The following is a 15,253-nucleotide window of genomic DNA, read 5'->3' as shown; positions in this document are numbered from 1 at the left end:
GATTCGTTACCCAGAATATGTCGTATGGATCTTTGCAGAGAAATAATAATAAAATTCCTTATTTACAGTTCAATTTTACTGATTTTTTACTGATGTGATTTATATTAAACTGTTTCACCCTTGGTATGTTAAAATGTATCATTTTATCCATACAAGAACGTGTGTAATCAGAATAAATCAGAATGAAAGTATATTTTTTATTGATAATTGATTTACCATTAAAGATATACATCATACAATGATATATATGACATAATAAAATAACACTACTTTATTTATAATTCTATTTACTATAACTTTTTGGCCTTCTAAGTAGATATGATAAATATTGTTTCTTGTTCTCATATTATTATGGAAAATACGTTAAATTTATTTTTGTTTACTTTAAGTATTTTACTGGTAAATATTTGTTATAAAGAGTAAGGAAATTATCTAGAAAAAAAACCAATCATATGAGCATGACAATTATAGTCTCGTATGAAGTAGTCGCAATACGTGTATACTAATCTATTTATGGTATAAAAACCGTCATAGTATTATACATTTGTAATAATGTAAATGTGAATAATAACGTATTCCGTATAAAGTTGTATTATTTTCTTGTCGATACAACACACATTAAAATATGAACACACAATTTTTAAAATGACTAAGTGGAACAATCCTACCTATTCATTGCGACAAATTGTCGTTCCATTTTCTAAGGTTTAATATATGCTTCGATTTACCCACCGTGATTCTTATTAGATATTTCTTATTGTCTGTTCTACACTATATTAGAATCTCTTTTTCTCTATATTCTTCAATCTTCGCCATATCTTCGCACTGTTCTTCCTCTTTACCTCTCTCTCACTCCCCTCCAGCCTTTTTTCTTTCGTTCCCTCTTTCTCATCGCGTACGTATAGATGTATATGTGCACGACTAGCGGTACTTTACCCGTAAATGTACGAGATACCGTACGATATTTCCCTTTGGAATTTATCGTTCTTTGCGCAACGGTTGATCCCTCGTAATCATAGTACACAATCAAAATACTTCCTATTTTACAAAATACAGCGCACAGTTCATATTCTGAAAAATTTTATTAATTATTTATTATGTTGTAACTGTTATTACGAAGTATAGAACAGCAAACATGTTTATTTTAATGATACATTTAAATTCAAATAATGAGAAAAACAAGTCTATTACGAAGAATATACAATAATATAGTTACAATAACAAAAAGATAAACTTCCGAAAGAATTAACTCAAAAGTTCGCATAAGTTTACAGTAAACCCAAATGCAACGGATCAACCAATGTAAATTTTTCTATGCATTCAATTAACCACATAAGTGGTAGTGTTTTTATATGGGGCATATTGTATTTTACACGTGGTTCATCTCTCCCTGGTACATATATGATGTAATGAGTACATTTATATAAAGAATGAGAAGGATCATCAGCAATGTGGTAAAGAACAATTTGTTCTCTATCTTCTATATCTTCCGGATGTGGTTCCCTTGTTAGAATTGTTCCATTGCCTTCGCGTACAAGTTTCTCTAAAGCATCTTTTTTTAACAGCATTTCATTTACATAATATGTATTCTTTGAATTTAAAGCAAAGTAAAAACTACATTCATTGAAAAGACGTGGATGCTGAAAACGCAAAGTGTTATTCCATAAATTACTGAAATACAAGTATACAATTTTTGTAATTAGCTTTACTTGATTCTGTGCATTTTCCCTCGCTCTCCTTGGAGTTCCTTCAACTGGTGCACCACTAATTTCAAACAGCTCGAAATCCATTGTTAATATATCATCTACATCCATAGCTATTTGAAACCCTTATACATTAAGAAGATGCATGGAAATTAAATTTGGCAGAAACTTACGAATAAATATTAAGTAGTAACGATTTACAAGTAATCTTACATTCACTGTTAAGTAACCAGTTTCCACGCAGAATTGCTATCATCACATCATATGATAGTGGTACTATATTTTTATTATTTGCTTCTAGTACAACATGAGTCACAACTGATCTAAAATAAAATTCTATGATATATTTTTAATATTTTAAAAATTATTTGTATTATAGAAACGACTAAAACTCAAATCACATTAATTATACTGTAAACTACTATTACATTATACTAACACATTATAATCAGTTTTCATACCGAAACTTAGATATAATTTTCATTTTATGTTTTGAAGCCACCTCATAGAGTTGCTCTTTATTGTCTTCTCCTAAATTTGATGGATATACAATGAAAGCATTTCGTAATTGTGTAAATGAAAATGATTGATCTAAAGTACAATTTAAAGTTATAGATGTGTCATTCAATTCATTTCCATCTTTCAGAATATTCCATATTTCACTCCATGCTGCATCTTCCAGTGATTCACAGTAGTCTCTAATGAATAAAAGTATAGAATAACAATGAAATAAGGTGCATTATAATGAAAACACAAAGTAAATTTACATATTCATACCGATACTAAGTATTGTAATATCATAAATTAATATTGTATACTTATATACTGGGTTTTCAGATTAAAAAGACTCATTTAAATAACATACACAGGTTTCTTTCCATGTTTATCATATACATTTCTCTTGGCTGAATATTGCAAAAGTAATTTAACTACTGCTAAATTTTTACTTTTAACTGCTTCGTGTAATGCTGTTCTATTTTCTAGACCTGGTACATTAGGTGATGCACCATTCTCCAAAAGCAACTTACATAGATTAACAAATCCTGAGCTAACAACTTCTTGCTATAAAAAAAACACGACTAAAATAAATATTACAAATTCTCAGTTTAAAAAATTACATGTTGAAATATTATTTAATAACTTACTAAAGGAGTCCAACCAGCATTATCTTTTGTATTTGGATTTGCACCAGCAGCTAATAAAAGTTTCACGTAGTCAATTTTGTTCTAAACGAAGTTCATTTGTTAATTATAGTTGATATTTTGTAATTTATAAAATATTGAATTTTAAGTATTTATTTCTTTGAATTTTTGGAAATTTACTGGTAATAAGTGAAATATAATACAATATAACACATGTATACAGAATATACCTTTAAACAAGCACTGTGTAATATGGTTTCTCCTTTTGTATTTATCTTATTTATATTTTTCTGTGGTATACGTGGTTGTTTTCGATTAGTAACTTCAGAGTTTACTTGTAACACTACTGAAGGTTCAAGAGTAGAATTAGGAACATCTGCATTTATATCCCATAAATTTCTAATGAAATAGTATTAAGCATATATTAAATAATGAAATTTATCATATTTATGTCAATGATAATGCTATTACTTATCATTTTCTTGCACTAAATTTTTTAATTATTATTACATTTAATCTGTATATCGTTATTAATAAAACATTAACAATAATTTATATATTACAGAATGTGTTCCTCTTAACTGAACAAGGTAGGAAAGTTCATAGGCAATTGAAAGTATAAAGTAAAGAATATATTTCTTTATTGTGTCATGTAATAAATATTGTGTAAAAAAATTTTCCACTACTATGTGATTCATTTGTCATTAAAAATGTTCATTGCCTATAAAATATTTTAACACTGTCAGTATTTGTATTAAGTAAATTTGATAAATAGAACAATCAATATACAAGAAATTTAACATACTAAACTTTGTTAGATACTATGACTTTCAATATATTATGTCAAGGTATGTAATATATAGTCTTTTAAACTCACATACTTTTCATCTACGATTTCTGCAATAATATTGCAGTAAGATGTAAGACTTTTAATCATATGATCACTATGAATTTCAACTGGTTGCACAGGTGTGCCGCATTTTGCACATATTGTATCAGTTCTAACACATTTTTTGCAAAAGAAATGACCACAGTTAATATATCTTACTGCATCTACTGGTTCATTTCCACTGAAAGAAAAATAATCCAGATTTTCTTTAAAAATATACATTGAGTACATAACATATACATTAATGTGTAATTTAAATTAATGTTGAAAGGTTACAATGTAATAACAACAATAATTTTGCTATTGTCAAGAAAGATGATAAATCTGTTATGAATATTATGTAATAAACAAAATATAAAAATTAAAATCTTTAAATATATACAATATAAGCTACGATGGTCTTAACAAAGTATTACCACTTGTTGCATACTAGCACTTCTGCAAAGTTTTTAAGAGCTTCACGGGTATTCTTCCACAGAATATCCATTTTTTAATGTTATTGCATTACAAAAAATTATCTTTGAGAAAATTATTCTGTTACTGTGTCACTTTCAATCGGGTATTAGAAGTAATTGACGAGAATGTTATATTATCAAAGCATATCAATTTTACGTAAAAAGTTGTTTACGATTAAACACATTTTTTAAAGATTGAATGTACGAAAAATAGTTTTGCCACTATTACAAAAATATCTAATAAATTCAGTTAAACTGATAGAACTATGAAGATTTTCCAAAAACTGAGTTGTACGTTGTACGCAGGGAGAGGAAACTGATATAGGCACTTCCGGGATAGTGTTTGAAGTTTTGGAAGCTTCAAATTGAAACTGTACTACAAAATCATTGTACATAAGTACTATAGTCTTTTTTGTTGCTAGGTTAGGTTAACTTTCTCGAGATCGAATCAATTGTTTAGTAAAAAAATTAATCTCGCCACATACGATACTTATTTTTTCCATTTTCCGTATTTAAAAAATAAATACTTGGGATATATATATGTCCTCCGAGCGTTTTGTGAGCTATAAATCCGAGAACAAGATTTGGAGCATTTTTATCAAACATATAGATTGTAATGACGAATTTTAACAAGATGTATACTAAACATACATATTTATGTATATTAAATAAACTCTTTATTTATAAACTATTGTCATGTCTATAATTACACAATGTATTATGTACAATATATTGATTCATGAAATAATATATACTATCACACATGTATGTAGAATCAGTTAAATTATTTATTTTATTTAACTACTATTTTTGCAAATAAATGTTTCACTAATAGAATTTTAATAACGTATTGAAATCAAAAGAAAATTAGCATTAGTTAAATTACATTGAATTCATTTTTGTCAAAACTGAATTATCTATTTTTTTTAAATACTATAATTTTTATAAACACTCAAACTAGTTAAACGGAGAAACTTTCTCCGCATCCACATGTTCCTTTAATATTTGGATTATTAAAAATAAATTCAGAGCTTAATTTAGATTCTAAGTAGTCCATTTCAGTACCTAGAAGGGACAATTGTGCTTTTTTGTCAATCATAATTCGAACTCCATCTTGAACAACTTCTTCATCCAGTTTAGATTTTTCTTTAGCATAATCTAGAGTATAACTGAGTCCATTACACCCACGCTGTTTCACACCAACTCTTAGACCTACCTGAAATATGAAATAATTTTCTATTTTCCAAACTACTTAAAATTATACCTAAAACTTTAAATCAGTTAATATACATTCGATTTTGTCATTTGTATCTATAAGTAATGCTACTACAAGGCACTTTAAGATGTGTAGAATAGTAGACTTACTGAGAACTGATAGTATACTTTATGATCAGGAATAAAGAAACAAATGAGGAGATTCCCTACTACTTCAGATTTGTCACTAACAGAAACATTAAGTCCATATTTATTTTATACATTTATAAAACAAATATTTTGATTTCTAAAATACACTTCTCAGTCATTTGCTCCAAAAAAAAATGCATTCAACCCTGTTGAAATCCGTCATGTATTTAATAAGGACACTGATAAAATTCAATTTCTGTAATGTATATGATCATGTTAGAATGTGAGTGCTTTACTTGCTTTTTATAGACATGTAACTTCTATTAAGCTTAGAATTTTAAACTATGTAAGGGAATCCATACAGTCGACCATAATTATTTATTTGTGTGTAATGCAAATTGTTTTCTTATGACCATCTTTTAATTTTCACATGTACAGAGTACATATGCAACATTTAATTCTTTAATTAATGCTAAATAATTGAAGCATATTTCAATGAATCTGTTATATTTACTCACATATTCATCTTTGCCCTTTAATAACTCCTTGATCTTTTTAACTGCATTTGGTGACTAAAACAAAAATAATTACAAGTTGTATGTTATAAATATAACTAAATGAAGATAATATTTGTATTCTATGAAACTTAACAGCTAAGCACAATATAAAGCCAATTAAATGTTATGTAATGATATAATTATAGAAAAATCTGAATATAAGAAAGAAAAAATAAATTAATCATTTTAAAAATTAAAAATTCATTATACATTATTTTTGATGCCATGTAGCTTAATCTTAATATTCAACACTAATAACAAATACATTTAAATATTTATTTAATGATATAATATATTTATAACTACATTGATACTTTTTGATTATACAATATCATTTTTATATATATTGGGATATGTTATATACATACAACTTATTTTAAATTATACTATTAACTCATAGATATCTAATAATTAGTTCGTTTTACTAACAAGATAAAACTATAGTAAATATTTTCAAATGTTGAATTTTTCTTTTCAGTTACTAACAAAGTATTAATACTTTGATATTAAATCAACAAAATTTAAAATTACCAACAATATTACACAAGAAGATAGAAGTAGACTTTGAACATTCTAGAACATTGTTTAACAATGTTCTAGTGGTTATTACTGAAATTCTTAATAACTATTTACAATTTTTATATCATACAAGAAATAAATATACATTACATTTAATCAATTTAATAGAACTAGAACAAAAAATATAAGTTCAAAACATAACCCGAATTGCTAAAATCCACTAGTTCCACTCATTTTCGTAATAGTTTACAGAAAATTAAACATACATGCATGTACAATGATCTAAAATTACCAGATGTCAATTATCCACTCACTAAAGTAAGTGCTGCTCTTGTAGGAAATATTTTTCTGCTTTTGACAGCACGGACTGTTGCTGCAGCGACCACAGTAGACGCCATTTTGATTTTAATAATAACACCACAAACTATTTTTTTATCAAAAATGATGAAACTTCCGAATATAAATTGTAAACATAGCATGTATGTATAACAGACTGCGCGGTCTTATGCGCCTTATGATAGGGATGAAGCGAGACTGAAGGACAGAACTACAGAAGTAGCGATGGAATCATGCCTCTCTCGCTCGCGAGAGGGACGGAAGAAAACGACTGGAGGGCGATTGTATTCTTTAATTTGTGTTAAATGAAATTGTATTCCACTTAAATTGAGTTGTTTGTTATTGTTTAAATTTATATTAATAAAACAATAAGTGGAGGTTTAAAAGAAGAGTTTCTCCTTTACAAATTGGAAATAATAATTTAACGAGCAGCGGATTAGCGCTCCACGGGCACCAATCCATCTCTTTGATTTATATTTTCCCCAAATTTGGATGTAACAGTGGTAATAGAAATTATTATAGAAAATACTAAATTTATCGCTGGCAATGTGTGCAAAATGAAGTTTCCAAAACTCGTTATCCAATAGCTATAAGCTATAAATAACAATCATTGTCCACCCTACTTCAATCTCCTCAGAAATTGTATACAGAACAATATTCTCGTCTATGCTATAATGTTTCGTGGTGTAAATCACAGCGCCTCACGCACGTGTGACGTTTGTCAGTGACAAGCCATTTGAATTTCTGACAGTTTAAAAAGCATTAAAGTAGATGAAAATATTTTCTAAATCAAACCGATAAAAGTAATTATACATATTTTAATAACTAACGTGAAAGGTAATTTAAACTTACTTTTCTTTACTTTTTTATTATATTCATGTCAAAATACTCGTTAAATGACTATTTACCATTTATTTTTAGCTTAATGTAGCTGCTAAAGTTCAGTTACAGGTGTCTGTAAACACGTTTATTCTGTGTATATTTTATTAGCATAAAATTTGCAAGTATACAATTATGGAAAAACCAATAAACCCATTTGCATGGATTAAAAAATTGGAATGTCCACCGACAATATACAATGATTCTGTCAAAAAAATGTATAAATTTTTATTTTTATTAATAATTAGGATTTAAGAGGATTGAACACTATAATGATGTACTTAGTCATCAATCATCAACTATAAATTGTGCATCTATTTAACAGATTATATACAGGTGCTGCTGTACTTTTATGGGATGATTTAGCTGATGTTATTTTTACTGCAGATGAAGTGAAAACAATACGAAAAAATATTTTATTGCACCAGTTAAAACAAGGAATGCCTAATAATGTTGTTCAGTGCATACAAAATATAGTGCAATTAAAGTCAGCTCAAAATAATTTAGAGAATGATATATCTAAATTAGACGAAGAATACAAGCAATTAAATTTTACAGTTAGGCAGAAAGGTATGCTTATAATTGTAGATACACATATAGTCGAGTATTTAATATGTAATTTTTTTAGCCCAAAAATTACGAGATATATCATCTAAAAGTTCCCAAGTAAAAGTAATGAAAGACTTGCTTAAGATGAAATACGATCAAACTGCTACACAGATTGGGGACTGTAATAACATGAGATTAGTTTGTCAACATTTAATGCCAAGCAATTGTAAAGACGTAGATACTAAACTACTATCAGAAATGTCAAATGCAGTGACAAGTCTTTGGACTGAAGCGAATAAAAAACAAGTATATATTTTATAGTATAGTATAGTATTAGTATTAGTATAGTATAAATTATAGTTACAGTGTTTACATTAAACTTTTAGGTATGGGATATAATAGCAAATAATCTTAATATTGAAGTGCCTACATTATGGCGAAACTTATATAAAAATTTTACTCAAGATGTGGATACACTAATTAAGTCAGTAACTACAAAACGTTTAGACTTCACTGAAAAAAGCATAAATGTTGGTTTTGCTAAAGTACATGGTCAGCAAATCTCTATGGTTGCAAAGCGATTATTGCACAATGCAAAAGCAAATAATCATCAGCAAAGTATCCTTGAATTTACTGAGAAAATTGAGGTATATTTTGTACTTACTTAACATTTAAATAATTTCACATTTAAACAAATTGTTTTTTTAGGTGGCTACAAATAATTCTGTAGATATGATCACATGGCTAGCATTAGCATTGGAAGTCTGTAAATTAGAAACTGAACAGAAATGCTTATTAGCAGAAGTTGATAAAATTCGAGAAGATTTGAATGAAAATAATACACTTCCAGTTGATCTAATTGAAGTGATTTCAGAAATACAAGATATTAATACGGAAATAGTATGTTAACATTTTAAAAATTATTATATGTTCAGAATTATACATAGTAATTGCAAGTCAATTTTAGGTAAAATGTACAGAATGTATACAACAATCATTAATACATTTGAAGTGTTTGCCAAAGTATTTTATAGAAAAAAAAGAAGAGATGAATTTTGTATTGCAAAAAATATTAGTACTGCGGAACAATATTTATGACTCTGTGTGGTCAAAAACAAGTTTAATAACTGAATTACGAATATTCCATGACACCTTAGATCTTAATGCATTAAGGAAAGTTATGTTGAAGGGTGATGTTGGAATTTACAGGTTTGACTCTTAAAATTTTGTTGCTGCATTTTATATATTTTAAATCAAATTATTAAAATTAAGAATATTTCTTTGTAAATGATACAATCTTTTCAGGCATACAAAAAGATGTTTCAGTGAAGCTTCTGTTTCAATTACTAATACTCAGGCATCAAATATTACATGTTACTTTCCAATGATTCAAACACCAGTATACTCTTTAATAGAATGCTATAAAAATTTAACTTTAATGTTTCTTTACAAGACATTTGATTCTTTACAAGTTGATGAAAATGTAGATGCACTGCAAATACCTATACCATCATACGAAGAAAATAATTATAATATACATAAATTATTAAATTTATCAAGAATTGCAAGTACAAATATAGAAGCCGAAATTAATAACTTTAATGAAATACTAAATGATTGGCAAGTAATCAAATGAGAAAAATATTTTCACTACTTGAGAACAGGTATTTATTCTTATAATACTTTTGCAGGGTACATCAAACAGTTGAGAAAGTAATGGACATTATCGAAAAAACTGTAGACGATGCAACTTTTCCAGAGTGGGTTGAACGTTACAATTTACTATTATATATAATACAAAATTCTAAATAGTATTCTGTATATAATTATTTTTTATACGTTTCATTGTATTTACCATACGTTTTTCATATTATAATATTTTATAATAAACAGAACTGTAATGCAATATTTTTTCTCGGTTGCAACTCATTGTTCTATATGTTAAAACCTCCTCGTTGTTCTTTTTACGTCTTCTCTTTTTTTTACTTTACCAAAGATAACTGTACGAAAATAAGCTTTTTAGTAACACAATACAAGCTTCCCCCACGATTACGTACCGTTATTTAATCCACTAAGAATGTACATAATATTAGGACAACAAGAAAATTATGTGTTAATTTAAAATCACAGAATAAAAGTTACCGAATGAAATAATTTATTTGAATTAATTGATTAGTAGAATTGTTCGAATGATTTCGTGTTTAATCTCATTATCAATTTTCTTCAACAATAGTTCCAGCAATGTGTTGCTTATATTAGAAATGATTTAATTAGGATAAAACAATAAGAGATGGCTCAAACGCAATTTCGTCATGTTTGATTTTCGACTTATTGTTAGTTTAACATGAATACAAATCTACCATGTGAAAGTGTCCTACATTTTTATTATTAACACCTTGTATAAAAGGCCCTAACACGGTTGTATTTGACAGTGGCGTTATAGTAGGACCTTGATTATGCGTGGTCACGATTAACCAGAGTCTAACGAACAATCGTCTCTTATGAATCTTTTGGTTTCTATAAATTCTCTCTTTCATTAGTTCGTGACAAAGCACTTAAAATGAATAAAATAGAAAAATTGAATCTTTAATTCTGTTAGTTTTGTAAGAATTAATTGTAATTTTAATAACAATTTATAAAATAAAGCATAATTATAAGTTTTAATAACTTTTTCGGTTTAATTTAAGTTACGATATACATACACCATATCTAGTAGACTGAATATGAAAATTTGTTTAATACAAATCTTTATAAAATTTAATTTAAGAGATTTCATTGAAGAATTGTAGAAAAATTCTTTAAACTGGATCTTTGACAGGTTTCATTAGAATTTGTTTATTTATCCACACTTTCCCTCTTACAGTATGTGCTCATGGTACAGATCAATGACTTTTAAAACAATGATTGGAACGACCTGAGAGAAACTTCATGATTCTGTTAACTCTGAAAAGCATCATTAACAGGCTCGTCATCGTCTTCATCCTCTTCTCCTTCGCTTTCAAATGTATTATCTGGTATATCATATAGTCTTATCATTGGCTTGTTTGGATCTTTCATAATAAGATATTTCCCATCTTTCTGCTTCATACAAATGTCGATAATGCATCTTAATATACCCCAAGCATTGTCCATGTTAAGATTGATTTGTGTTGCAAATTCGTTCGGTTTATATTGCTGTGTACCAAGAATAACATGTTTACTGGAGTCTCTAACCATTGCTCTCGATACATATCCAAACTTCAATTGATCAGAACCAGCTAATAATGCTTGAACAGTCCATTTTGCCAATTTGCATGCATTATTCCGTAATTCGTTTGCCAATACTGCACCACGTTGCGTATCTAACTTCTGTCTCCATTCCACACCATTAGCCAACTTCGAATCCCATTCATTTAGAGCCTTGATAGTCAAAAACTGAGTTTCGTTATTTGGTCCTTGCATAACAGCATCATGTTCACATCTTGCAATGAGAACAATTCCATTATTTAAATCCCATTTCCTGTACCGGTATGACACACTAGCAACATCACCTTCCTCCTCTTCTGAAATAAAGGGATTTCCTTCGTCGAATTTATATCGAGGTTCATTGGACTTTAATACTTGCTGTGAAAAGTTGTGATTGATAAATGTAGCCTCCAGAGCTAAGTTTCTAGGGGAATTTAAAGAATTTCCATCATCTTGAGGAGGCTCAACGCTGGTTTCATTCACAGTTAGTAAATCAAATTCAGTGTTATCTCGCTTGTCAAAAAATAGTTTATCCCGAATTTTTTCAATTACGATATCCCAAGAGTAGTTGCTGCGAGTGCAGCACATGATTGTTGCTAAAATTGCATCTGTAGCATAAACATTTCCCTCAGTTTTGGATAGTTTGCGAATTATTGGATCGTCAGTGGTTGTAACGGTATGGAAAATTCTATTGATTCGTTGCAATGGTTTTTCACTCTTGACATTTACTCGATCATAAGTTTTATCATAATATTCAAGAGAGCCACAGCACAAAATATCTTCTCCATCTTTTACACTGGGTAAAGATAATTTCGCTAAGCGAGGAAAATCCATTTCTTCAATAGTTACCCAATCAGGTCTGACAGTAACAGATGCGTCACGAATTTTAATCGGTGGTTGGTTTTTATGATTACGCAACCCCTGCTGCCTACCCCAGCGTTTTGTTTGGCCTTTACGTTCTCTTTCGCGCAGTTTTAGTTTGCTAAGCTGTTGCATCTGGCTCAACGCACCCCGCTGACCACCACGGCCACGTAGATTCCTCTGATTGTGTCGGAAGCGACCACCACGTTGATAAGGTGGTTTCTGTACACGAGTTGTATCGACCAAATGGAAAGTTGTTTCATCTTCATCATGATAGTATGCATATTGACTGCCTGAGCCAAATTGTGATGTATACTTGTCTGCAAAAATGAAAACATATATGTGTTAATTAAAATGAACTTTTTATATATGACTATTCTTTGTTACATAAAATAGTTAATTTAATAGCATTGTATCGTAATTAATATAATTACCAAGTATCTATTTTGTAAGCATTTACATCACTATGCAATAAGAATTTTATGTGTTCTTCAGAAATGAGTGAAACTTATAAAAAATTATTTGTATATATATTTTTTAAAGCAAGTGTTTCATGTTGACATACACAAATTCTTTTACATTTATGTTAAACAAATTAACAAATATATAGAACGTACAGAATTTAACAATACCAATTTTGAGTTTAGGAATCGTTTTGTTGAAAAGTTATGAGACAAGAAAGGTTGATATGATTAGTCGTGGGAGGGATAGGATTAGAGTTCATCTTTCATGTTTAAATTTGTAAAAAACACAGTGATTTGAATTCGTTAGACTTGAGTTATAGGCTGTTTGTATAATAAATATTATTACCCATGTTGTTTTGTATTTTTTGTTTTTAAAACATTATATTGAACTGAGCTGATTAGAGCTAGTTAAAAAAAAAAATAAAGAAAATACTGTTCAAGGCATTATATTGATTTGAATTGAGTGGGTCGCATTAATGGTTAAAAAATACATGAAAATTTTAGTCTTTTTTGCTTAATAACTTGTCAATGGATAGAATCCTAAATTCAAAATTGATATTTTTGCATATTATTTGATACATATTTTCAATCAATACACATTTACAGTGTAAAAAAAAGTTTCCCAAAGGCAAAGTTTACTTTACATATTAAAATTAATTTTTAAACAAATATAATGATATTGAAATTGGAACAAAGAGGGTTGAGAACCTAAGGAGTTATTCTGTTTTAGACAATAGATATAAGTAGTATAGGTTAAATAGGAATAAAAAGTAATACTCACTGGGAAACTTCTTATCTTGGAATGCTGGTGTGGTCCAGTCGGATATCTATAACAAAAGGCAATTTAAGCATATGTTACGAATGTTTCTAAAGTAACATTTACGTTAAAAAAGAAAAGTCAATGACAAACCTTGCCCAATCTGTCGCCTTTGGAGAATGGTTGATAAGGTATATCCTTGAATTGATCAGGTAATTCGCAAGGACCCCATCCATCAGGATTGTGTTGAATTGCAGGTGCTTGAAAATGAGAAACTTCTTCTTCCTTCTGGACAGGATCGTCCGAAATTACCACTTCGTCCGTCATTCTATAATTTTATATCATAAGACACAAGACACGAGACAAAATGATTCGTCCGCTTGCCGGAAGAACCGGCGACGCCATTATAAGATGTACAGGTCTGTTCCATGGACATAGGAATATAGGGACAGAGCATAAACCCCTACTTTAGGCGAGGGGTGTGAAGCCTTTTCAGGAGGGTGGTTGGTACCAAGTGTGCCTAAATTTGATTGGTTACATTTCTACGCATGTTCGGTACCACGAATTACGAAAGTGATAACCACAAATTAATATAATGTCTAAGCACTGACGAGGTATAGGATAGACCTATCATCCAATCCTTTTTTCTGTCCCACGTTCATAGGTCTACGTAACTCTGTTACCATTTTAGTGTGACTACCCGACGTTACCGATAAAGCATGAATTTTGAATATTATTAGCACAAATGAAGTGTTATATATTCCATTCATATTGCGTGTATCTATATGATTTGACGGGAATAAAAATATCCGATGCTTCAGTTTAAGGTTGAGGGATAAATTGAGTCATGAAACATGAAACGGAAAAGTATATATTTTTTCACTTAACTACAAGATAATTTATTCTAAATGCATCGTCAATGGACATTTTACTAATGTTACTTTTTACATGTTCTTGTTTTATTCGTTTTTATATCTTGCCTTACATTTGAATGTTTGTAACAGATAAATTCAGAATAGATGTAGTTTCATAAATAGTTTATCAAATCTACATGTGGGAGCATATATACACCGCTTTTATTAACATTTAGATATTTATAATTTATATGGGAGTACGAATAGTTTTACTGCCTATTGTAAGAATCTTAATACGCACGAACAATTACCTTCTGACAATTGGTAAATTTTTACATATGAATTTACTTACACGTTATTTACGTACAAAAATTTTATTTATCGCGAGTAATTAAATAATGAACGTATGTTAATATTCAGCTACGTGTCTCTCAAATTAAGTGAAATACAGAAGTTTTATTTTCTTGAAAATTAGTGTCAAAGAATGGAGCAACTGGCGTGCGAGCGAGCCGCGGTATCGGTGCTCTTCGTCGGTGTCGACGCGTAGCGAACGATGCCGAAGATGGTCGGAGCGGGCGAATGGGAGAGAGCGAGAGCGGTAGAGCGAGCCGCGGTATCGGTGCTCTCCGTCGGTGTTGACGCGTGCCGAGGAATTTCGGTGGTCTATGGGGAGAGATGTGCGAGCGAGAGAGTACGGTAGAGCGTACCGCGGTATCGGT

General features: G+C 29.4%; 4 protein-coding genes across 6 annotated transcripts; 1 reads left to right on the top strand and 3 right to left on the bottom strand.

The window, feature by feature from the left end:
* Positions 1–1,268: 1,268 nt before the first annotated feature.
* Positions 1,269–4,221, bottom strand: LOC107191482 (BRCA1-associated RING domain protein 1-like). The gene is made up of 9 exons (XM_015580543.1): positions 4,151–4,221; positions 3,727–3,915; positions 3,076–3,244; positions 2,849–2,929; positions 2,569–2,765; positions 2,165–2,401; positions 1,917–2,026; positions 1,710–1,828; positions 1,269–1,640 (listed from the first exon to the last, which is right to left on the bottom strand). The coding sequence occupies exons 1-9, from the start codon at positions 4,219–4,221 to the stop codon at positions 1,269–1,271; spliced, it is 1,545 nt and encodes a 514-aa protein (XP_015436029.1).
* Positions 4,222–5,150: 929 nt separating this feature from the next.
* On the bottom strand, positions 5,151–7,054 carry LOC107191727 (iron-sulfur cluster assembly 1 homolog, mitochondrial). 3 transcript variants are annotated; one of them, XM_015580826.1, is made up of 3 exons: positions 6,924–7,054; positions 6,052–6,105; positions 5,151–5,405 (listed from the first exon to the last, which is right to left on the bottom strand). In XM_015580826.1, exons 1-3 carry the CDS (start codon positions 7,005–7,007, stop codon positions 5,151–5,153), a joined length of 393 nt encoding a protein of 130 aa, XP_015436312.1. In that variant the 5' UTR covers positions 7,008–7,054. The 3 variants fall into 3 exon arrangements, 2 of the variants coding, with proteins under 2 accessions (XP_015436312.1, XP_015436313.1); XM_015580827.1 differs by lacking the exon at positions 6,924–7,054 and adding an exon at positions 6,876–6,922; XR_001516282.1 differs by having other exon boundaries at positions 5,378–5,405; positions 6,902–7,003.
* Positions 7,055–7,959: 905 nt separating this feature from the next.
* On the top strand, positions 7,960–10,185 carry LOC107191766. The gene is made up of 8 exons (XM_015580867.1): positions 7,960–8,042; positions 8,150–8,394; positions 8,453–8,679; positions 8,760–9,020; positions 9,082–9,273; positions 9,341–9,582; positions 9,679–9,993; positions 10,065–10,185. Exons 1-8 carry the CDS (start codon positions 7,960–7,962, stop codon positions 10,183–10,185), a joined length of 1,686 nt encoding a protein of 561 aa, XP_015436353.1.
* A 1,007-nt stretch (positions 10,186–11,192) lies between these two features.
* On the bottom strand, positions 11,193–14,062 carry LOC107191639 (eukaryotic translation initiation factor 3 subunit D). Its single transcript, XM_015580726.1, has 3 exons — positions 13,834–14,062; positions 13,705–13,750; positions 11,193–12,779 (listed from the first exon to the last, which is right to left on the bottom strand). Exons 1-3 carry the CDS (start codon positions 14,005–14,007, stop codon positions 11,311–11,313), a joined length of 1,689 nt encoding a protein of 562 aa, XP_015436212.1. The 5' UTR covers positions 14,008–14,062; the 3' UTR covers positions 11,193–11,310.
* Positions 14,063–15,253: the final 1,191 nt, after the last annotated feature.

Source organism: Dufourea novaeangliae, unplaced genomic scaffold, assembly GCF_001272555.1.
Source record: "Dufourea novaeangliae isolate 0120121106 unplaced genomic scaffold, ASM127255v1 scaffold228, whole genome shotgun sequence".
NCBI classification, from domain to species: domain Eukaryota; kingdom Metazoa; phylum Arthropoda; class Insecta; order Hymenoptera; family Halictidae; genus Dufourea; species Dufourea novaeangliae.
Note: the sequence above shows the minus strand (reverse complement) of the source record. Positions and strands in the feature narration are given on the sequence as shown.

Excerpts from the sequence above, each read along its gene's own strand:
- LOC107191482 (XM_015580543.1), bottom strand. The coding sequence starts at position 4,221 with ATGGATATTCTGTGGAAGAATACCCGTGAAGCTCTTAAAAACTTTGCA. Across the intron at positions 2,766-2,848 it reads ATGCTGGTTGGACTCCTTTA|CAAGAAGTTGTTAGCTCAGG; the intron begins GTAAGTTATTAA and ends TTTTTTTTATAG. Across the intron at positions 2,027-2,164 it reads AAAATTATATCTAAGTTTCG|ATCAGTTGTGACTCATGTTG; the intron begins GTATGAAAACTG and ends ATTTTATTTTAG.
- LOC107191727 (XM_015580826.1), bottom strand. The coding sequence starts at position 7,007 with ATGGCGTCTACTGTGGTCGCTGCAGCAACAGTCCGTGCTGTCAAAAGC. Across the intron at positions 6,106-6,923 it reads CAAGAGCAGCACTTACTTTA|TCACCAAATGCAGTTAAAAA; the intron begins GTGAGTGGATAA and ends TTTTTGTTTTAG. Across the intron at positions 5,406-6,051 it reads TAAAGGGCAAAGATGAATAT|GTAGGTCTAAGAGTTGGTGT; the intron begins GTGAGTAAATAT and ends TTCATATTTCAG.
- LOC107191766 (XM_015580867.1), top strand. The coding sequence starts at position 7,960 with ATGGAAAAACCAATAAACCCATTTGCATGGATTAAAAAATTGGAATGT. Across the intron at positions 8,680-8,759 it reads CTGAAGCGAATAAAAAACAA|GTATGGGATATAATAGCAAA; the intron begins GTATATATTTTA and ends TTAAACTTTTAG. Across the intron at positions 9,274-9,340 it reads AAGATATTAATACGGAAATA|GTAAAATGTACAGAATGTAT; the intron begins GTATGTTAACAT and ends AGTCAATTTTAG.
- LOC107191639 (XM_015580726.1), bottom strand. The coding sequence starts at position 14,007 with ATGACGGACGAAGTGGTAATTTCGGACGATCCTGTCCAGAAGGAAGAA. Across the intron at positions 13,751-13,833 it reads AAGGCGACAGATTGGGCAAG|ATATCCGACTGGACCACACC; the intron begins GTTTGTCATTGA and ends CTTTTGTTATAG. Across the intron at positions 12,780-13,704 it reads CCAAGATAAGAAGTTTCCCA|ACAAGTATACATCACAATTT; the intron begins GTGAGTATTACT and ends TCATTTTTGCAG.